The sequence below is a fragment of the Macaca mulatta genome, chromosome 2, assembly GCF_049350105.2.
Source record: "Macaca mulatta isolate MMU2019108-1 chromosome 2, T2T-MMU8v2.0, whole genome shotgun sequence".
NCBI lineage: Eukaryota > Metazoa > Chordata > Mammalia > Primates > Cercopithecidae > Macaca > Macaca mulatta.
In genome coordinates this window covers 62962157-62986230 of record NC_133407.1, presented here as the reverse complement: position 1 = coordinate 62986230, position 24074 = coordinate 62962157, and the positions used below count along the sequence as shown (strand labels likewise).

Here is a 24074-nt window from a genome sequence, read left to right as displayed (position 1 = left end):
TTCTCAGTTACGAGTATTTATTGCAATCAAATGTGTCAGGGGGGTGATTCTGGGTGATCTGTGACTGCTTAATGGGAAATTTGGTAGTCTGCCACATGTCTCTAATCATAAGTCAGCTTGCTTAGGAGTGTGGCTTGATTCCTCTATCAGTGTACAACATCAGTATTGTGTCTAGAAAAAAAATGGAATATAAAAATCTGACCTCAAGTAGCTGGGCAATGAGCCAATAACAACAATAATAACAACAAAGAAACGAACAAACAAGTGGGGAAGGGTCTAAAACCCATTATGCGAGGGGAAAAAAAAAAAAACTACGGAAGATTTAAAAGCCATTTTTTATTAGAATAATCAAGTGACAAAATCCACTGTGTACATATCAGAAATTCAACTCAAAAGAACACTCACCGGGAAGAAAGGCTTGGCTTCCCACTTTTGCTACAGCTGGTATAAATTCCTGGGCCATCATCAAAGAAGCTTCCAAGTGCCAACTTCTGTCTGATAGACTCTCTCTCATTTTTCTGTGCCTAAAATTTCAAGAAAACAAAAAATGCTGATAAGTGGGCAGATATAGCACAACCACAGGCAGTCTAACTTGTTAAGTTTCTTAGAACTGTAACATTAGATGAAAAACAAATAAATAGGCTGCAGCACAAGAGCATTTGAATTATTAAAAGCTGAAATTTTACCAGTCTCTCTGGCTTGAATTTCAATTCTTCAGAGCTCATTCTAATCTCTAGTCTACGTAATCACCATCATGGTACTCAATGATTTTCACCAGGATAGAACTACATTATTTGTCACTACAATCTTTCTTCTTCTTACCTGCTAGGTATAGGTAAAGTTGTGGAGGGCAAGTACTTTCTCCTGAATCAAATCACTTCGATCCCAAATGTGCCCTTTCCCTGATCTTGTCTTCTCTCTGCTTTACATGTCCCTTTAGCCAGCCCATTTTCTCTATGGCAAGAACAGTAATTCACTTCACCAACATGCAGCCTCTGGGATCTGGCAGGTGCCAAAATAAGGCCAGAAGAGAACCCAGGACAAGACAGACATAGCACCTGCCTCCACGCAGCTTACAGTCTTGTCAGGGACTCTTGGTTCCATTCAAGGGCAAGCCTCATCTCACCAGGTTTTAGAATGTGAGAAACCTTGACAATAATGTCTGGAATAGCTGGAGAATTCTAACTGGGCCCATCTGTTTCATATTTTGAAGGGAGGTCAGGTCAGTGTGCATAGGAAAAGGATTTGGTAAACTACACTACTGTGATCCTTTGGATATGTTTACAATGCTTGGCTTCTCATTAAATGCCCCATAAAAACTCACCATGCTGAACTTTTAAACCCTTTAAACAACAGGGGAGAAGATTAAAAATGATTTCCTTGGTTAAAAATGAAACTACTACAAAAAAACAAACAACATGAGTCAAAAATCCTGGGCTGAGGATGAAATTTTAGTTTTGTGAGATGACAAAGGCTTTGAGAAGTAACATTTCATGCACTGAGCGAGGGCTTGAAGACCACACTGAGCAAATTATATTACAAAATGCAGGTCATGTGACTGGGTGTGGCTACTAAAGGCTTGGTGATGCCTTCATTCTCCCAGAAGGAGGTTCTGGAGCATCACTGTGTCACAATGACAAAAGGCACAGCCTGTTGGAAGGGCGCACTGAAAATAACTTCATTCCCAAGTGAAGGACAGTATACAATAGGTTAAGGCTGCTCTGTCTAATATGGTAGTTATTAGTCTCATGTGGCTATTTGCATTTCAACTTAAGAATTAATTAATTAATATTAAAAATTCAGCTCCTCAGGCACACTACCTCATTTCAAGAGCTCAACCATCACAGATGGTTGGTGGATATTGTACTAGACAGCACAGAATAAAATACATGACAGCAAAGTACAGCTAAGACAGTGGTTCCAAAGATCCAGCTTCTACAGGCTGCATTAGAATGCCTCAGGCTCTAGTGCCAGATATTTAATTTCAACAGGTTTGAGAACTAGTTCGAAGAAACCTCATCTCTACTCTCCTTTTCTCTCACACTTTTTAATCCTTGGACACCATAAGCATTCTTTCAACTGTACACACTTAGCGATTATCTCTGTCTATATATATAGCACCCCATTTTAGCGTGTATCAATGAAACTGCATCATACTAGGAGCTAGCGTGTGTGTGTGTGTGTGTGTGTGTGTTTGTAGTACAGTCATAAAGTGAAAGACTACTTTTATACAGATTTTTTTTTTTTTTTACAGATGTGAAAGACTGCTTTCATAGTTCTTATTTTTTGCTGGGCTAGCATAAAACCGAGCCTTAAGAAAGCAACCATAAGGTTATAGAGGGAAGCAAGAATACCTTTTATTTCACAAACCACTTGCAACTGTACTGCTTGGAACCTTAATTAGGGCAAACCACCTTTCCGAATATGCAAGGCTGGCACTTGGGATGGTCCAGCCAAAACAGAATCACATCACTTGACACCTTTATTTAAAACAAGTTCATTTCAAATCCCCGTATCTGCCAGGCAGATTTTGTACAGTCAGTGAACCTATTTCTCAATCCATATCACAGACAAAAGAGATTCTCACCAAAGTCTTCAACAGGCAGAAGACTGTTGAGTATAGCTGAATATCCAAATATAAAATCAGTAGATAGCAACATGAATGTTAAGGATTAATGTTCAACACACGCTGGCCCGACATTAGCCTAGGGTCTAAAACAGGCTTTAAAGAAAACACTTATCCCAGGGTATGAATGTGTGAAGATACCCTTGATTCCTTGTCTATCTTTCTTGATAAACTAGAGCTACAGATATTGGGAGAGGCCTTACAAATATTTCCATTTACATTAATTGCAGTTCTTTACACCTGAATACTTCATTAACAGTTTAAAGAGGACTGTTGTATAATACACTCTTTCCCCCTCTCTCCTTCTCTTTCTGTCTCTGGATACCACTGAACAAATCAAGAAAAGCATAAAGAATATAAACATCACCCATAATCCCACCACTTAGAGAGAGATGATTGCTAACATTTTAGTATATTTCCTCCTAGTTTTTATCATATGTGTGTATTATTTTCCTTTTTATAAAGTTGAGATCATATTGTTTATTATATTTTCAGAATTGCCCTTGTATCACTTCAAATTCTTTAAAAACATAATTTTAAAATCTTTAAAAAATTTTTCCTCCAGAAAAGCCAGAAAGGAATAAAAATACAACCTTTAATGGTTGCATATCATTCCATCCTATGGAGTTACCCTCTATGGTTAGCCATTTGGGTTGTGTTAAATTAAAAATAACATGGAAGTTAGCCTCTTTTTTTTTTTTGGTGAGATGCAGTCTCGCTCTGTCGCCAGGCTGGAGTGCAGTGGCGCCATTTTGGCTCACTGCAACCTTCACCTCCCAGGTTCAAGCAATTCTCCTGCCTTAGCCTCCCAAGCAGCTGGGACTACAGGCTCACGTCACTATGCTCAGCTAATTTTTGTATTTTTAGTAGAGACGGGGTTTCACCATGTCGGCCAGGATGGTCTCAGTCTCTTGACCTGATGATCCGCCTGCCTCAGCCTCCCAAAGTGCTGGGATTACAAGCGTGAGCCACTGTGCCCGGCCAGAAATTAGCCTCTTTACATAAATGCCTGCCCACATGTCTGATTATTTCCTCAGGATTAGTTCCTGGAAGTGGAATTAGCAGATCAGTTGAGTGTGAACATTTGTTGAGGCTCTTGACACATTTTGTCACATTGCTCTCAAAAAAAGCTGTTCCAATCCACATGCCCGCCAGCAATGTAAGAGGGTGCAGCTTTCACTACATCCTGGCTAACACTGAAATTTTCACTTAAAAAAAAAAGGTTTTAAAAAATTTGATAGGCAAAAAGTAATGTTTTTATATTTTAATTTCTTTGATTACTAGTTAGAGTAAATATTTAAATGTTTTAGTGACTGTACTTTCTTTTGTCTGAATTACTTATTCCTAGCTTTGCTTATTTTTCTACTAAGGTCTGAGAATTTTAAACATTTTATAGTAGAGTATTTGTCCTTTTGAGTTTCAACCGTAAATGTTATGTAGTTAAGTCAATAGCTTGCTTCCTCTGTCATGCTGTCAGTGGCTTTTGTGCTTGGAAAACTCTTCCCAGTCCAGAGGCAAAGGATCTCACTAGATGCTGGAAGATTAAATGAGAAAACTTAGGTAAATTACTTAGCAGCTGTACCCGACCTGTGGTAATGTAAATCTGTGATAGATGGTAGCATTATGGTTCATACTCCAATTTCTGCTTTGAATATGAGGAAACTGCGGGAGATGAAAGGTTACCATACTGTTAGGCAGGAGCAGTAGGATCCAAGTCCATGCTTTCTAATCCCAGATCTTTCTGCTTTTTCACATCACTTTTCCACGTGAAAGAGTAAGGTGTTCAGACTAATAATAATGGTAGGTACCATGTAGGGGATAAAATGTGGCACAGAGAGTTATGGGTCTACTTCTTCCCTGAGATGGATGTGACGTTTTCTCACAAAAAGAGAAAACACTGGCAAAGCATACATACCACAGGCTAAATCATAACCACAGATATCCACAATACAAATATCTTCTCATCAGGACCACTCTCCTTACCATCACTGCTCAATGTTAAAATGTAACAATGAGAACCTAATTTTCTTTCAGTTGCCCACACGTGTAAAATATATGTGTGTGTGGTTTCAAAGACGGTTTATTCTCTGAGGAATTATACCTGCAAGGCAAATACGTCTTCCACCAGCCCCCTCAATCCAGCCAAGCCCAAGACGCTCCAGGGTGAGAAACAGCCAAGGGTACAGGAAAAGGAAGAGGCTGACTCAAAACACCACTGTCAGGTTGCACTTATGACAAGCAGAGCCTTGTCCACTCCTAAAACAGCCTTGGGAAATACCCTCATAAAACAAAAGTACAACATCTAAAATTGGTATTGCTAGCAAAAGCAAAGGGCAACTGAGGAATAGGGCTCATCACTATCAGGCAGAAAAGCTATTCAAGCCCCAGATGAAAGCAAAAATATGATTAGAAACTCACCGCTATTCAGCCCCAGGAAGATTTTGTCCTCATCTGTCGCTAAATTCCCTACTGCCACCCGCTGTGCCTGAGCAGATAAGGCTCACAATGACTTTCAATGACGCCATGCAAGCCACCATGATCTTAGAACACAGATCACTGAGCACTTGTAGACTCTGAACACCAACGCTCAGCCTTTCCTGATGTGCTCTGTTCTACTGCAATTCCCCAATCTGGACAAGAACAAAGAGGGGCATTCAGTAATGAAATAAAAAGCAAAATGTTCCGCATGGGTAGGTATCATCTCTCTTCAAATCTAATATGTCCCCAGGACCTTTCCATACTTTTTTTTCGGCATATGGCATGGCCCCATCCCTTACACACCAAGATCATTCCTGCATCCCCTCCCCAGGTTCTGCCTTCCTGCCTCTGGCCCAGCCCACCTTACTAGCAGCATTGTGGTGTCTCTGAAGCAAGAAGCCTTCAGCATGCTAATCTGCACGTAAATTTACAAGTGGAAAATTGGGTGTTTTCTGCATTTTCAAAATCTATTTAATTGACAAACTGTATTTTTTGTGGGAAAATCGGCGGGGGTGGGGGGGGGGGTGGGCTCTAGGGCTCTCAGGAACACACTTCAGGAAATAACAGCCTAAACCTGAACCTAAAGCCATCTGGTGCTTAGGACACAACAAGCAGCTGCTTCCTTCTGAGTCCTGCACAGATGATAAAACCCACAGAGGCGGAAAGGGCCTGTCAGACCAAGAGGAAAGGGCTCCTCAAACTCCCCTGAGGACGAATGGATTTAAGGAAACCTGGCCTAGGGAATCAGGGGATCCAGTAGATGAGAAAGGCACAGAGGTGGGAATAAAAGCAGATGTAAGATTTGGAGCAGGAACAGTTGTAGGCCTGGACAAAATTCAGTTGTGGGAAGGAGGAGTGGGAGAAAGAAAAGTGTTTCCCCCAATTTTCTGTCTTTCTGCTCTTCCCCGCATTGAGCTTCCCGTCCTCCCAGATGCATTTGTTTCTTACTTTTCACCCTTTGCCACGGGAACTGAAATAGACTTTTAAAAATTATTGGATGTACTTGTTTTATAATGCTCATTGTCTCAGTACTAATTCACTAATAACCCCTACAGATACCACGTCTAGCATCCTCTTTTTCACACTGCTAAGTTGTTACCTGGTGCAATGCTTCTCAGGCTTCAGGGTACTTATGAGTCACCTCAAGATCTTGCTAAGATGCATGTTCTAAATCAGAGACAGGGCCGGAGACTCTGCGTTTCTAATAAGCCCCAGGAATTGCAAAAGGTTAGAGGTTTTGCAGATCTTCTCTAAGGTTAAGAGGCCTCACAGGCCTTGACTGCTCTTTCTCTGTCTTCTACACTGGTGTTACCTGCAGGCCTCAGGAAATGCTTGTTAAAGCAACGAAGTAAATACTTGCCACCAATGGTAAAAAGGTAAAAAGTTTTTTGCCATTGACAAAAAACTTCCTAAGGATTATGGGCTGCATCATCCCAGAAGCTGATGAATACACTGGTCCCCCGTGGCCCAGAAAGGAACTCAGGATGCCAGGGGTTGCTGGGACACTGGTCGGCCAAGTGGAGACCAGGGAGGAGCATGCATGTGCGCATGCACAGACACACACACACACACACACACACACACACACACACACACACCCCCTCTCTGTCACACATTTCTTTAAGCCAATAGCTCTCAAACTTGATTGACTGTGCAAGAGGATTACCTGGAGGGCTTGTAAATACACAGTCTATTTTTCTTTTTCAAGAAAGTCTGGGGTGGAGGTGAGAATGTGCATTTCTAACAAGTTCCCAGATGCTGCTGATGATGCTAGCATAGGCACTTTGAGAACCACAGCTTTAAACAAATTGAGCAGATCAAGTAGCTAGATGAAACACAGGGTTGGTTCTTCTGTAATTGAGCATACATCTGTTCCATGTGGCATGGCCAGACTCTGGAGCCAGGTGGATTTCATTTGTAGCAGCCTGGCCTCTGCCAAGGCCTTACCAGGATGCTTGTTTTGAAGCAATTAATGATCCCCTTGCTTCAGTGCAATCTATTGCCTAGTGATATCTGGCATCATCACCATTAGGAGCATCCGCCAGGGAATGTAACTGGGATTCTGAGGCTCTCTCTTCCTTTAGGAAAGTGGTAGTCACTCTTCTTTCTTTCCCCAGCTTGAAAGACAGCTTTATTCTAACATTTATAGGCAGCATTACAGTGTGAGGAGTCTGAAGCTCTTAAACATTATGAACCAGAAGTATAGAACTTGTTTGTTATGTAAATGTTATTAATTTTCTTTGAAACGAAAAGGCCAAAAGAAAACCAAAATACACTGACAGTACTTTCTAATTATTTTCTCACTGAGACAAATCATGAATTTGTCACTAGACCAGAATATAAAAACAGCATTCCACAAGAAAAGAAATTGTATGCTATTGAATGTCAAGTGCATAAATGCTTGCACCATGCAGGTTATTTTAAATTCTTGAATCTTATTTTATCCCCTGGGTAGTGCTTTTTAATTGGTAGTGGAAATATAAGTTAAAAAATAGTATCTTTCAATTGCATCACTGAACGGATAGTAAGTCAGGACACTTTCTTTTCATTGTGTGTTTCTGACATTTTCCATTTCAGTCACTTACACTAAACATCCAGAAAGGTCAAGATGAGCTGCCAAATACAGGTTTCCTGAAAAGGTGTTGAAATGTCTTATCTTTGCATCCTCGTACCAACCTGCCTGAACACATTTCCTTAAATAAGTGATAGCCTGGGCTGCTGGGCAACGTTAAGGCTTTTGGGCGTAAACTGCTCAGGACCTGTACCCATGAGAGAGCTGGCCTCGGATATCTAAAGCCCAGGATGGGGACACAAGGGGAAGGACTCTGGGGCCCTGCGTCTTCTGACACCTATTTTACTTGAGTATTGGCTGACATCAAAAGAACTGGGATGCCAGTCCAGAGAATGCAGATATTTATTTACAATTAGTCTAACTGTGAGGATGGTTTTGCCTAGTGTTGACTGCATTCCTTCTTATGCTATAGGGAAGCGACATACGCAGAAGCAGGCAGATAAAAGTGCCACTGCACAAGAGTCCATAGCACTTGAATATTTTGATTGTGAAGGTAAGCAAAGGTATTTAACCAACACCTAGGGTAAAGTTCAGTAGCCACTTAGAATGGGAACCTTGCTGAAAGTAAAGGAGTCTAAGGTGCAGTCTACAAAGATGGCTACTGTAGAGAAGGTGTTTCAACATTAACTCCTCAAGGGATACGGTGGAAAACTGAATGATTTTCCTCCCCTGCGAGCACCATATCCAAAACACAAACTGCTGGGAATGAACCTGAGCTCATTCTACTTCTCACGATTGCCTACCAGAGAATACTTTTTAGCCCAAGACAGTGTTATCTGGCAAACCTATTTTTAACAGGTGCCATTTTAGAAGCCTGGAAACCCATCACAGTCATTCAGTATCACTGTCAGGAACACAACAGTCCCAAACACTTACTGCATGGTTATGAAACAGCCAAGCCTTAATCAGCAGCCAGAGAGCTGGTGTCCTCAACCTTCTGTGTCAGAATGGACCTAGGATCCAGGGGAGGTAGACACAGACTCATGGCCAGAAAGAAGGTGGGGAGGAGGATTTAGAGTCACGAAGACCCTGCTTAACATGTTGACTCTGACATGACTATGAGTTACTGAGACTCTTTGAGCCTCAGTTTCTTCTTCTGCAAAAAGAAATAATATCTATTTTTAGGTTATTTTAATAATTAAATGAAATACTATATAGAAAGTGCTTGGCGCTGTGCCTGGCACAGAGAGAAAATTTATAAAGTAGTAGCTGTTATTAATATTAAAAGGAAGGGGTGGGGAAGGTAGTGAGAAGAATGGAGAAAGGGAGAGAAAAGGAGCCTGAAATATCTGGAACAGGTCCATTTACAAATACATAAAGTGAATTAGTGATTGTCAGAGGCTGAGAGAAGAAAGGATTTGGGAGTGACTCCTGATGGGTACAGGGTTTCTTTGTGGGGTGACGAAAAATTCTGGAATTAGACGATGGTGTGCACAGCCTTATGAATATACTAAAAACCATCAAAGTGTACACTTTAAAATGGTGGCTTTTATGTGTGTGAATCATATCTCAATTTTTTAAAAAGCCATACACATACACGAAAATGAGGAGAACTGGAAGCCTAAGGAAACTAGCGAGGAGAAGGGAAAGAGACAAAGTAGAGAGTGCTGCAGAAGACGACCATGACATGGAAAGGGGCGTGTGTATGCATGTGTGTGTTCACGTTTGTGCGCATGTGTGTGTGACAACAAATACATTTAACACACTTGCATTTCACTGGAAATTCTAGTTACCTGAAACAACCCACTCCCTGACCAGGCTGGCTAACCGAGCTGTGCCAACAGGGTGATATGATAAGAAACCTGAGCCACGAGCCAGGGATCTTTACATTTATAACATCTAAGACCGATCAGGCTAATTCTTTCCTTTTAAGAAAAGGAGACCCTGGCCCACAAAGCGGAAGAGATTTTTCCCAGGTGGCTGAGGTGGGGCTAGGTCCCAGCCTTCGGTAACTTAACATGGTTCTTCAAGCGTATTCAGCCCTCGCAGGCAAGAAAACGTGAGGGTTAATGGAGGTCGACGGCTGCTTTTCCTCAGTAATTGTGTGGGGAGGGCAGAGCGCTTGTCTGGAATGGCAGCTGGCATTCTGTGTTCCTGTTTATTGCAGTTTATCTCAAGCAGTCATTTCCATTCACCTTTTAAAAAAAACATGAGGCGCAGCTGTGGCTTCACTTTAAATATTGTTCCTTCCAGCCTTTTAATTTTTTCACAGGGTCCTCCCTAATCTTTCACCATAATTGGATGCACAACACTCGAGACGGCACCCCTGAGGAACAAAGCGAAGCGAGCGGCTGGCCCGGCCCTGGGCCCACTCACCGCCCTGCTGTCAGCTCCCTGATTCTGTGCATAGTGGCCTAGGAACAGAAGGCAATACCAGCTTCCCTGCATTTTCTCTGCTCTGGGACAAAGTTGGAGCCAGTCTTCTGCCATATTCTACATTAAATTTTCCCGATTTCCTTTTCTCTCTCTCCATTAGTGTCATTAAGATCTTTCCCTGCCCCAAGAATGTACACATGAACAACTCTCGTGTTTTAGGTACACATTCCTGGGGCAGGAAAAGATCTAAATGGCTGCACAGTTTAGAAGTCCACACCAGCTATCTGGACACTCCAGGCAGCATCAGTTCCATGTGGTTTGCTCCTTTATGTGCCTCCCACACTGGGGCTGTCAGCTCCTGGAGGGAAAGCTCAGTCCCCCACTGGTGATCCTAGCGCCACGCACAGTGCCAGGAATATGAGAGGGCTCTTGGTAAGTGATGGTGGAATGGATGAGGACACTGACTCAGATGCTGCGTACCATGTTGGTCCTGAAGACAATCAGCTCTGTGGTTCTTTATCAGGGGATCAGAAGTTGCTCACAGCAGGGCAGGGAAATAATGGGCTGAACGCATACACCTTGGATTCTGCTAAGGTCTGCACTTTTCTTCTTAAACACTAAGATCTGTTTTCTGTTGAGTGCAGTTTTACTATTACTACTGAATAAACCAGAGGTCCTTAATGAAACATTTTTCTTACAATCAAAACCTTCCCCACGGAAAAGGAACAGATGCATAATCTTTTTCTTCCTTTGCTTTGGTGGAATCTAATTTTAGTCATCAGAAAGTGACCTTTCCCCTTGAAGGCTGTTTGTCTGACTTCAAAACAACTCTGTAAAATAATCCCTATACACATGTGGTATTTATTAGTGCGACTGGTTCAGGGAATTCTATGGTACCTAAGCAGGGGTGTATCAAATTTTTAATTGTTTTTGACAACTGACCTCAAAATGGGGTGAAAGTACCACACAATATAAAAAAAATTACAACTTTTACTTGTATTTATATTTTAAACATTTTATTCTTTAAAATGTCTATTCATATGTATATCTTTTATATATACATATTATATTTTATAGTAGTCGGTGCTATTTCTGAATAAAATATATGTATATTACAGGCATGGACTCAAAACCATCTTACTGATAAATGCAAGGTCAAAAAAGCCTGCAGAGCCCCACTTTATGGCATCTAATTTAATTTTCTACTTAGCCAACAAAACAGCAAAAACATTAGAGAAAATAATTAGAAAAGGAAGATTCTAATAGGGAAAGTCATTTTTATACTAGGTAACTATTTTCTTATTCCTCATATTTTTAAAAAAGCATATGTTGCCCTGTTTCACTAGAAGCTCATAGTAAAATTATAAAGAGCGGGTTTAAAGAAGGATAATTATAATGAAGTCTTCATAATAATTACGATACATATAAAAATTTGAAAGCACTTTGCCTGAGAAAGGTATTTAAAAGGCTGCAATGAGAAGAGAACAATGTTTAAGGTCTGGAACACAATGAACTGATCTCTGAGCACGCCACACATCTAGAAGGTTTATCTCGCAGTTTTTTTGTACTAACCTATCAGATACTGAAATCATATGTGGCATTCTACTGCCTTTGTTAGATAATGGGTTACACAGTGCAATTCTGTTTTGTTGTTGTTGATGTTTTAAAGCTCCTTGAGCCTTACATGTCTGTAGCTTTAGTCAGCCCTGTCTCAGGTTGCTGGTGTATCATTGCTCACTTATTCCAGGCATCTGGGTTCTCTCTCTGTTTCTAAGTAGAAGAAAACTACAGCGGTGATGACTTCATTGTTAATGCATTAATAATGGTATGTCTTTCATTTTTCCTAAGTGCAAACTGACCTATACTTTTCTATTCGAGAAATAGTTTGACAGAGGAAACCATGACCAGTTCTTTGACACTGAAAACAGCAGAAGTATGATATAGCTACACTTGTTCTGCAGAGTTGGATAAGCAATCTGACTCTTACGGCAGAGTGTCCCAAGCATCTTTTGCACACCACTTCCGGTAGAAGCGGACAGCTGAGAAGCGTTACGGTTATAAGACTCAGCGAACTATCACCTTGGGTTCTCATTCCTGTCTTGGGGATCACAAGGGATGAAAAACACAAAGGGCAACATGGCAGGTCACTGAAACCTCTTTTACATATTTAAGTTTCAGCTTCTGGAGAAAGAACATAAGCTGTTGTGAACTGCTCTAGGAAGTACAGAATATACTTAAAACAGTCCCCACACTCACACACACACACACACGTATGTATATAAGATATAAACTACTATATTTTACATTACTATATGTAAGGCTCTATCATGACAGAAGCTTCTTTCTATATCTCGCTCCAGGGAAAAAAGTTAGTGATGTATTTGATCAAATTAAAAATCAAGTAGCAAGTTTTACTGTTCTATCATTAACTGATATTTGCCTCTGAGGTAAAGGGGTCTTCATTTTCAGGCCCATGATGCAAGAGCTTTTATTCTTCACGTTATGCCATGTTGTGAACTACACTTGACTTATGGCAAATAATGAAGAGGGAAGGACATAGTGTGTGTTTTAGGCTTCTGTGGACAGATAAGCATATACTCGTAGTTTAATTTCATGACCTCACCCATATAACTAAAGCTATTTTTACTCGGGCCTGTGATTACCAGAACATTACCATATAAAACATTCTTAAAATATATTTACTGACTTTCAAAAAAAAGGCAGGCAAAAGATGAACAGATACTGTATCAACTTCTAAAAACCCCAAACATGTTAACTGAAACTTGATAGTTTTCATTGTCAATAAAATCAAACAAAAAATTGGAAAAATAGGTTAAACATTCTAGTAATTATTTTTTGTCAGAGAACCATAAATACGTCAGTAATTTTTAAAAAATTCCTTCACATAAACAGCCTGCCTAGCAGTTAAATGCATAATAGAATTTTTTCAACTTCAGAATAACAACATGTGTGTTTTAGTTACTGCTGTAACATATTAATGAATATAAGCTGGGAAAAGCAGAAAGAACTTTCCTAGTTTAATGCATTTGATTCTGTGCATTTAGTTTTTCCTGACTATATTATGGCAATAGCCACTGAATGTGGAATTTGGCCACTCCTCAAGGGTGATTTTTCTTCCAGTTAGAAAAATGGTCCAATTGTTTATAAACAAAAGAGCTCTCCCCCCTTACCTTTTTATAATTCCCCTCCATATCCAATGAGGATTCTTGACTGATGATGTCATCCATTCCATCACTGTCCAAATTCATCCTTTAACTCTTTAGAATTTCACTTAAGAAATAACCTCCCATGAATTCTGATAGGCTGATATGCCAATTGCCCAGTTCCCTGGTTACTGCTCATGCTGACATGGAGAGCTGGCTAAGAGGCTGTGCCCAGCCGTGTGTGTTCTTGCCCTGCTCTGCCCCAGAGACACCGCCCCGCCCAGCTCCCCGGCCTTTCCTTGCTCTGGCACCGGGCAGCTGCTGTTCTCTGAGGCTCACTCTACCCCTGACACTTGGCTTGCTGACTCCGGCCTTCCAACCATCTGCTGTCACCTTCCCCTGAATGATCCCGCCCCAATTCCTCTCCACAGCACCTTTCCTGTTCCCAAGAAAGGAAAAGAGAGGCACTCAGCTTCAGCCACGCTGATTCAACTCCCCTGTTCAGGGCCGAGTGTGGACTGGAGCTCTGTGAGGAAACTAGCAATCTGAAGCAGGGGTAGATTGTGTGGGATAAAAATAGATGTGAAAACTTCCAGCCCAGCCGACTTCACTACTGAGTTAAAAGCTGGGTATCCCATGACAAAATGAAAACAGTATAATTTAAAGGCTGACCTGTAACACAGATGTTTGCTTTTTTCCCCCTAAACTGATCATTTCTTAAAATCACGTGTAAAAGTCTCATCTGGTAGGATCTCCAGGACGAGACTGAAACTCACTTCCAACAAGAGGAGGCCCTTTCTGCCCAGGAGCAGCGCTTTGTTCTATTAATATAGGCAACAGAAAAAGATCCATCAACTTTTCTTTAAAATTCAACCAGTGGCGGGCTTTTTCACAAAAGCAAATGTTCTTTTCTGCTGCTCTCTTTACACTTTTCCCATGGCTTCTGGTTTTGTTTACAGGCTTTACTAAAGAGAGGGAAAAGGCCCACAGCTGGAGGATGTTTTGGTGCAAGACGCAGACAAGCAGAAGTGCACACACACACACACGCTCATCAGGATCAGCTTACTACTGTCATAAACTACAAATTATGCCCTCTATTTATTTCCAAAAAATAAAGCTACTGTTTGCAGGAGAAATAGGTCAGAAAAGAATTCAAAGGGCAAGCCTTCATTTAGCAACACCATCTTACACTGTGACAAGCTTAGATAGAAAGCAGCAAGTATATCAGTCAATAAATTTTCCAATATAGATTCTTGCGCAACCACAACACTGTTAAGAACAGAGTTCTAAAAGCAAAAAGGCCATTCAAGATAACCTTTTGGCATCTGAACCTCTGCTGACATGCTCATCTTCAGTGTCTACTTATTTCTCTCCACATTTTTTAAAATTCAATTTGTAGAAGACTTGTGGCATAAATGTGTCTCAAGGTAGTTTATAATAGCCCTACTTCTATAAAGGAAATACTTCCCTCTGTAGCCCCGAGCCAAAGTGAAATCTTCCCTTTACTCCATTCTCATTGCCCCACCTCAGTTCCGAAAAGAATTAATTGCATGTTTGTCAGATGTTACAGTAACAAGTTGTCTCTCATGAACCACATCTGCATTTGGGCAGGGTTTTCCCTGGAAAAGATCTCCCTTGTCTTACTCTCCTCCAAACCCCAGGACCCTCACTTCAGATGGGGGGCCCGCTGTCTGCATGCAGGCAGCCCAGAATGCTTCCCGGGGCTGTGGCAATGCTGGCCACAGACTGCTGCTCCCAGTGCCCAGTGCAGGTACTCAAAATACAGCAGAATTCACCAAGGCTAAGACTTTGGGGTTAAAGTATGCTCTTGTTTGAAGGACCCTGTATATGTTAAATCCTGCCAAAGGAGGTTAGTTAAAATGAAGGAAGCAGGCATCTTCTTACCTGGCATATATTAACATAACAATAGCTACCCTTTATTGAGGGAGGCGTTGCTATGTGCCAGGCACTTTATATGCACCTCCTACATATGTCTTTAATCCTCTCAATAATCTTTTGGAGTAGATATTACTATCAGTTGTGTTTTACAGCAAGATGAAAGAGCTCAGTGAGGTTAAGGAAGATGAACATGGGCTCTCTGCCTCTGCAGCTCACACTCTAAATGGGTGTGCCAGACCATCCCACACTGGTCGCCTCTGCAAGAAATAATTGTGCCCAATAAAATAATCAAGTATAGCTTTTATTTATTTATTTATTTATTTATTTATTGAGACAGGGTCTTGCTCTGTTGCCCAGGCTGGAGTGCAGTGGCATGATCATGGCTCACTGCCACCTTGACCTCCCACGGTCAAGTGATACTCCCATCAGCTTTCTGAGTAGCTGGGACTATAGGTGTGCACCACTATGCATGGATAATTTTTAATTTTTTTTGTAGGGACAGGATCTCACTATGTTGTCCAGGCTGGTCTTGAGCTCCTGGGCTCAGGTGATCCTCCTATCTCGGCCTCCCAAAGTATTGAGATTACAGGTATGAAGCACCACGCCCATCCAAGTGTAGCTTTTAAAGATGAGAGTTCAACACAGACAAATCTAGCAGAGCTCCAGATATATGGTTTGGATCTGTGTCCTCACCAAAATCTCATGTTCAATTGTAATCACCAATGTTGGAGGTAGGGCCTGGTGGGAGGCGATTGGATCATGGGGGTGGTTTCTAATGGTTTAGCACCATCCCCCTAATGCTGCTCTGGTGATAAGAGTTCTCATGAGATCTGGTTGTTTAAAAGTGTGTAGCACCTCTCCCCTCTTTCCCTTCCTCCTGCTCTGGCCATGTGAAGATGTACCTGCTTCCCTTTCACCTTCTGCTGTGATTGTAAGTTTCCTGAGGCCTCCCCCACCATGCTTCCTGTACTGCCAGCAGAACCATGAGCCAATTAAACCTCTTTTATTTATAAATTATCCAGTCTCAGGTATTTCCTTTTTTTTTTTTTTTGAGATAGAATCTCCAGCCTGGAGTGCAGTGGCACAATCTTGGCTCACTGCAACATCTGCCTCCCAGGTTCAAGCGATTCTCCCACTTCGCCTCTCAAGTAGCTGAGATTACAGGCGCCCACCACCACACCCAGCTAATTTTTGTATTTTTAGTAGAAACGGGGCTTCACCATGTTGACTAGGCTGGTCTCGAACTCCTGACTTCAGGTGATCCACCTGCCTCGGCCTCCCAAAATGCTGCGATTACAGGCGTGAGTCACCACGCCTGGCCAGGTATTTCTTTATAGCAGTGTAAGAATGGACTAATACATCTCCCTGTATAACAATATCAAGAGCTGAATCAACATTTTCCAAATCATACATCTGGAACACCCAGCAGGTATTGTCGCATATCTCTTCCTGATGAAGCCTCAAGAAATGAAACGGAAGCTACTTCACTGATGTCAGGACCTAGTACGCTATATGATGAATTTTCCTTTCCAGTTTACCTGGTGTCTTTTAGCGCCACCGTTGCTTCTTTCCAACAGCCACTGTGGTTTCAAGCTCTTTTCTAAGGGGACAGGGATTTGTGTTTATTCATCTTGTTTACCCCATAGCATGTAGAACACTGCCTTGCATACAATAAGCGCACAATGAAGAGCTGTTGACTAAGTACGTGAACAGAGGAAATATGACCGCGCTGCTTAAAATGTTTCCTCTAAATGCTGTCCACAGTAGGAAACATTAATAGTGCTTTTCAACTGAAATCTTCTGTGGAACTCACATATGTTCAAAAGGAAAAAAGGGTCTGCTTTGATTGAATGAGGAGGGCTACCACGCCCCACCTGGATGCTCTATTCTCCTATTATCCCAGCCCCAGCACAGCCTCTCAGGAAAGCTCTGTGGAAAGGAAGCCCTAGGACCCTGCAGACCCCACTCACTCTGCAGACCAGAGTTTGAAAAGCTCTAAAGACCGTAAAAATGGCTTTCACAGTAGCAGCAAAGCAGTATTCTGCTCCTGGCTCCATGACTGTACTGATTTCCAGACCTCAGTCCACTCCACTTGGGGTTCAGCTACTACGTGAATTCATTCTTATCTGGGTTAATATCCTAGTCCACTTAGCAACCTACAATCGATAGCTAACATGGATGAAATTATAAAAATTTAGAGGCTGCAAGACTCAGTAAGATACATAAAATGATATGCCTAATGACTAATATCTTTTTACTTTAATTTTAACAGAGTGGGCTTAAATATATAATTAAAATGAGAAAAACTGAACTCTCATGATTATGTATATATACATACAAATTAATATATTTGTACTAGTAATATAGTAATGATATACATACATATGTATATACACATACATTGATAATATATTATCTTTTGGAGAAAGGCACCTCAAAATTCAAGATAGAAATTTCCCAACGAAACAACAGCAACAAGGAATAGTACTGAGAATACTAAAAGACCATTCCACTCCTCTATCTGCTAGCTCCTTTTTTGTCATAAATGATTCTCTAACAAGCACTATACAGAGACAAGTGATAGAACATCTGCTCCTGAAACATGAATGCAAGAGGTTGAGCGCAGTTCTCAGTGGTGGTGACATCACTGTGCACCCTCCCTAAAGAAGCTCAGCACATAGATAGGCTCACAGCCCAAACCCTTTCCAGATCGAGCTGTGCCACCATTTTCAGGATAGCTTATGCCAGCTTAAAATATCTGAGAGTTTCCTATTATGTGTGGCATCACTGATCTGTGAAACTTTCTAGAGTTTTGCTACTCAAAGTGTGTTCTCTAACCAGATTATCAACAGCACTGGGAACTTTCTAGAAATGTAAGCCCTCCAGTCCCACTCCAGAACCACTGAATCAGAAATTGCATTTAAAAAAAAAGAGATCCCTAGGATTTTTGAATACACCTTAAAGTATAGAAGGGTTGCTCTAGAACTTGCAAAAAAAAAAAAATCATTATAAGCCATTATCCCTCTATTTCAAACCACAGGGTGGCAAGACCTTGACACATGCTTGGGATCAACACTGTAATTAATTTCACTTCCATGTGGTCCAGATGAATACAGGCAAGGAAAACACAAAACCAAACACCACCTTGGCAGAGACTTGAGCTGAATGTAATGCCTGATGGTTTGGCAGTAGCTTGCAAATGGGAAGACAGCCACTCCTATCTTTCTATGGGGATGGTCTCTGGTACCTCTTCTGCTGCTGCCCTCTCTAGAATGAACTGTCCAGGAATAAGATGGGCCCAGTTACTAGTGCTCTCCCTCAGAAAACCTACGCACAGTCACTTAGAATCCCTGAGGTTGAAAAAGCCTCTTCCCACTCCTGCTCTGAATTTCAAGGACTAGCATGAAGAGCTTCGGTTTCCTGTTGAGCCATGATCTGAATTGCAAGTCACATTGCTCACGTGAGTTAATGCTTTTAAATGATCATTATCAGCCACTGGTGGAAATTATTGACTCTGAGAACACTGACCACATTACTGGGAGATCACTTATGCACTGTCAAAAGATTTTCCTATTCATACATGGAAACTTGATTTCATCCTGATTAACCCTTCATCTCCCACTGCCTTCTCCTCGGCCTTAACATCCATATTCCATGTACTAGATTTATAACTTCTTTTCAAATAATTTTTTTCTTCTGTGCAAAGTTCATCTAAATTTGGTTTGCTTTTCAATTAAAGTATTCTGACAGCTAGAAAAGCCATGAAAATATGCAGGCCATTTAAAGGACTTTGCTGCATAGATTTTTTAAAAATCAAAATAATGGTATTAAAAGTATGGGGTGGGGATGTGGCAATGTTGGGAGTAGACAGAGTGTCACACGTTTTCCCACATCTAAAAGATCATGGGCCATAGTTGTAAATCTTCCTGTTCAATTAAAACTGAGCACGAGAAACTCAACTACGGTCACTCTGATGACCATCGTACAGCTTCCAAGTGGAACCAATTATAATGTCCTCATTATGTTTATCTGTGTGTTCTTTCCCCATTAATGGCTTTCTTACACTGATTGTCACTTAGGCCTCTCTGATGGTTGTTTTCTTCTGAATTCAAGCAGTTTTGTCAAATTACTTTCTATTTCAGGAAGCTTGGTAGTTTCTGATGCTCCTATATAATAGTGCACAGGGGAATACTAAGTCCAATATTTCAAACTTTCCCTTGGTATAGAGAATATAAATAAATAATGGGATATGACTCCAGTGGGATATGGCTCTATTAATGTTGGGCTTCTGTATGTAAAATTGCGATTAGTTGCCCAATATTTTATATATTTGTGTGTATGTATGTGCATGAACAGGGAGTCTCTACTTTCAAGCAAACATCAATGCAATGTGATATTTTCCACAGAGATGCCCCATTTCCTTCCCATCCCCCATCACCACCATCCTTTCCAAGAATAAATACTAGACCTTTGTATTAAAATATGTTTCACACATGTACTTCTTAAAATCACTCGAAGTCTGAATCATGAAGTTTGAGGCCCACGTGCTACTTTAAATAGAAATGATGTGCTTGTACTAAATTTCTATTTCAGATCAGGCCCACAGTGAAGCCCTGCTAATTTTTTTTTTTCCATGTGGGGCTCTTATCATTGTGCTCCTTTTGTGGTAAAGCATATAAATTAGATTTCCAGTCATCTAAGCTAAAAAAAAATGCATATAAATTTATCGCCAAAATTATTTTATTGATTTCAAAGGTTACTACCTCTTTGGAAAAACAGAACTATATCTCAACAAGGCAGAACATAATTATATTTTAAACAGGCAAAACAATGAAGACCAAGTACTCTTCAGCACTGTTAACTATAGAAAAAAAATTCCCCATAAAAAAATCTATAGACTAAAACAGAAAATTGTCTTATTGAACTTATATTTAAAAGCCTCCATCACATAGAGCACTAAAATGCTTTGAAATTCCCTTTTCCATTCTAATATCTTTTTCCCTGCTGTGGATGAAACCAGGCTTAAATTGGGTGGAATCTTGAACTCAAATTTGATACCTTGTTTTCTCAGTCACAGGAAGAAGGGATTGAGAGACTAGTCCTCACTTGTCCTGGTGTCGATAGGGATAGAATATATTTGCTCTCCTTTGTTAACCATTAAATGACCCACTAGAATCTGGGCATAAAAGGCTGTTTACTACTTTCTCCAACAAGAATTTTAAGAATATCTTGATGTACTACTTAAACTGATATACTCCCTAGTTTTATCATTTAAGAGCAACATAGGGTGTCTTTTACTTTACGTGCTGGGTATGATACCTCAATTGGGCTGAAACATTTGGCCACAGAAAACTTTGGTATTCCATGCGGTAGTAAAATTATCCCTTTATAAGGCAGATGGATGTATTAAAACTTTGCAAAATCATTATAGTAAGAAAGGCAGCTTGGAAATGAGTATTTGCAAAGCACTTGGGGATAGACCATGAGGTTCATCTTGGGAAAATTCTCTGGATGAATAAGTAGGCATAGAGGTATTTTCTTAATGCATTGTCTCTGGGAAGGCTGGAATGTCTATGCATCCCAGTGATTCATTTATTTTGTGCCTTGCACTGCATCCCCCATTCTGGCACAAGAAATGTTTAAAGTGCTGGCAACTGGCCAAGACGCTGAGAAGCCAGGTACATGGACTTCTGAGGTCAGCTTCACCAACTCCTTGTTACAACATACGGATCTGAGCTTATCTCTGGGGTTACGATGGGAAACCTTGATCCTAGGGACTCAGAACAGCAACAATTGCATAAAGTGCCATTCAATCCAACAAACATTTATTGAACGCATACTCTGCGTACAAGGCAGAGACTTGTGAAAATTTAAAGAAGGTCGCTTGTCTTCAAGAAGCCTGTTGTCAGCCAGGCGCGGTGGCTCACGCCTGTGATGCCAGGACTTTGGGAGGCCGAGGTGGGCAGATCACCTGAGGTCAAGAGTTTGAGACCAGCCTGGCCAACATGGTGAAAACTGGTTTCTACTAAAAATACAAAAAATTAGCTGGGCGTGGAGTCTTTATGGGCAAGACTCCGTAAAAAAAAAAAAAAAAAAAAAAAAAAGGCACTTGTCATCTAATGGAGGAGACAGACCTATATGTAAATAGTTGTAAATGGGTTCTAATACAAGTAAAAACAAAATGTACTGAGAAGGAGAAATTTGGACTGAGAAATAAGTGGGAAAAGTTTCCTGAAGGAGGTGGCATTTGAGCCTTGAAAGCTGCATTAGCCTGCAGTGGGTGGGAGCAGGTGGTGTGTGGGTAGGTGACATCTCAGCCTGAGGCATTGCAGCTAAGAACTGATGGCAGTGTGAAGGCAGGAGTAAAGGGTCTGGAGCAAGAAGCATTTCTGCCCAGGGTTCAGAAACAAATGTCGGGCCTTGAAGGCCATGCAGAGAAGTCTGAAATGTATCCTAAGGAACACAGGGAGGCATTAAAGATTTCTGACCGTGCTTCTCATGACCTGGCATGTGTTTGAAGAAGGGACTCTTTATGCTCCCAAGGGAGGAAAAAGATGAGTGTTATTCACACACTATTTTACTTTTTCTTCTTCAAGTCTCCATTCCCACAGCAGCAAAGAATGTCAGAGTGTGATCTATATCTGGGGCGGTCATAAGGGAATTTAAGCAATGGCAAGAAAGGTATGAAAGCACGTCATTGTTTTTATATACACACTTATCCCAAAACCCCACTCCAGGAAAGAGGGAAAAAATATTTAAGAGCTTTTAAGCAAAACGGACCCTTCGACCTAAACTTGTGCATTCAAGTTTACAATATTTCTAAGCTGTCTATCAAAAACCATTTAGAAAAATTTGGCCTCTTGAAGGCTGCCAGGCCTGAAGTTGTGGGCGAATTTCTTTCCTGAAGAGATTGGCTTCCTCCCAAGACTGGAAAATGGAGGTCAATAGCTCTATCTTTTAACAGGGCTATGACCAAAAATGACAACACATGCCTCAGTAACCTCTTTGCTAAAATAAATCCTGTGAGGAAGAAAAGTATATGAAGATGACGACAATGTGAGCACCTTTAAAAACGAAACAAAACCACCATGAAAAATTCTGTAGGAGAATTCCTTCTGTTTATTCCTCCTTGGTTTAAGTTGTTCAAAGAACAGTGCATACAAACCCTTGCTCAAACAGGGGTGTTCGGGCTCTTGGCAGCAGCGAAGCTCTCTTTTTCAAAACAGCCATCCATTTAGAAAAGCAATGTATAAGAATCCATTGTATTTCTACATATTAGCAAGATACAACTGGGAAATGAAGTGAGACACGGTTTCCCTGGGCCGCTGAACAATCCTCACTGAACCCGATGTGCTCAGAAGAAATGACACAAGAAGAAGGGAGCTCTTAATTCATGATAACTGACTTGTTTATGCAGAAAGGCAGCCTCTGGCAGAGAACCTGGCAACAATCATGCCAGGAAGTTAACTGGGAAAGTCTCCATTTCACAGATGAGAAAACTAACAAGAAATAAGGGGAGAGATAATCAGCCCACACACAATGAAAACAGTGCAGGTTAATGGTGGAAGAGGGGAAGGCGTAGGACTGAAAGTCATAAAATAAGAAACCACAGTGCCATAGAATGTTGACAATGCCTTTTTTCTTTTTTTTTTTTTGTTTTTGAGACGGAGTCTTGCTCTGTCACCCAGGTTGGAGTGCAGTGGCGCGATCTCGACTGCAAACTCCGCCTTCCCGGCTCACGCCATTCTCAGCCTACCGAGTAGCTGGGACTACAGGCGCCCGCCACCACGCCCGGCTGATTTTTTGTATTTTTTAAACAGAGACGGGGTTTCATTGTGTTAAGCAGGATAGTTTCTCCTGACCTCGTGATCCGCCCGCCTCGGCTTCCCAAAGTGCTGGGATTACAGGCGTGAGCCACCGCGCCCGGCCTTACAATGCCTTTTTTGTTAGTCAATTTTACAAATAGTAGACATATCCATCCGTATTACTTGAGGACCTATTCTAAGCACTGGGAAAGCAGATAGAACAAAGATAAAATCCCTGCCCTCATGATGTGAGTGAGGGAGCTAGAAAATAGACAAATAATTAAGTAAAATATGTACTATGATAAATGGTGATAAATGATAAGTAAAAAAATAGAGAAGCATGATAGAAATATTGGGATAGGACATGCGCGGTGGCTCATGCCTGTAATCCCAGCACTTTGGGAGGCCAAAGTGGGGGGATCACGTGAGGTCAGGAGTTTGAGACCAGCCTGGCCAACATGGTGAAACCCCATCTCTACTAAAAATACAAAAATTAGCTGGGTGTGGTGGCGGGCGCCTGTAATCCCAGCTATTTGGGAGGCTGAGGTAGGAGAACTGCTTGAACCCAGCAGAGGGAGGGTGCAGTAAACCAAGATCGCACTGCTGCACTCCAGCCTGGGCAACAGAGCGAGACTCCGTCTCAAAAAATAAAGACAGACAGACAGAAAGAAAGAAGGAAATAAAGAAAGAAAGAAAGAAAGAAAAAGAAATATTGGGATAGAACTGGAGAGCTGGAAGTTTACAGATTATATCCAGATAAGGCTTCACCTAGAAGTGACATCTGAGCAAACACTCGCAGAAAGTGAGAGAGTAATGGATGGGGGTAGAGGTGACAATATAAGGTAAATATGTATAAGATGTAAAATATAAGATGCCTGGTTGAATGTGAATTTCAGATAAACAGTGAACAATATTTTAGTCTATGTCCCAAACGCTGTAGGTTATTTGCTAAATCTGGCAACCCTACACAGTGAGGCGGGGAGGGGGGTGGGTAGGGGAGGTAGGGGTGCACGCCAGGCAGAAGGAATAGCAGGTGCAGGGCCAGCCCAGCATGGTGGGAAGGTAGTGGAGGAAATCAGGAATATAGGAGAGGAGTCCAAGAGGAAGCAGAGATGAGCTGATATAAAGCCCTGTGAGGACTTGGATTTTTACTCTGAGCAGGATGATAAACTAAAATTTTTGAGATACGGGACATGATCTGTCTTCAGTTTTAA

General features: G+C 41.3%; 1 protein-coding gene across 9 annotated transcripts in view; it reads right to left on the bottom strand.

Annotated features, from left to right (window-relative positions):
* The window catches only part of SCHIP1 (schwannomin interacting protein 1), a 611368-nt gene that overhangs the window by 30556 nt on the left and 556738 nt on the right, over positions 1-24074 (bottom strand). For 7 of the 9 annotated variants that reach the window (NM_001265718.1, XM_077990478.1, XM_028843207.2 and 4 more), the window contains 1 exon segment: positions 406-524. In NM_001265718.1, the coding sequence (NP_001252647.1) occupies positions 406-524 (119 nt within the window). 9 annotated transcript variants of the gene reach the window in all.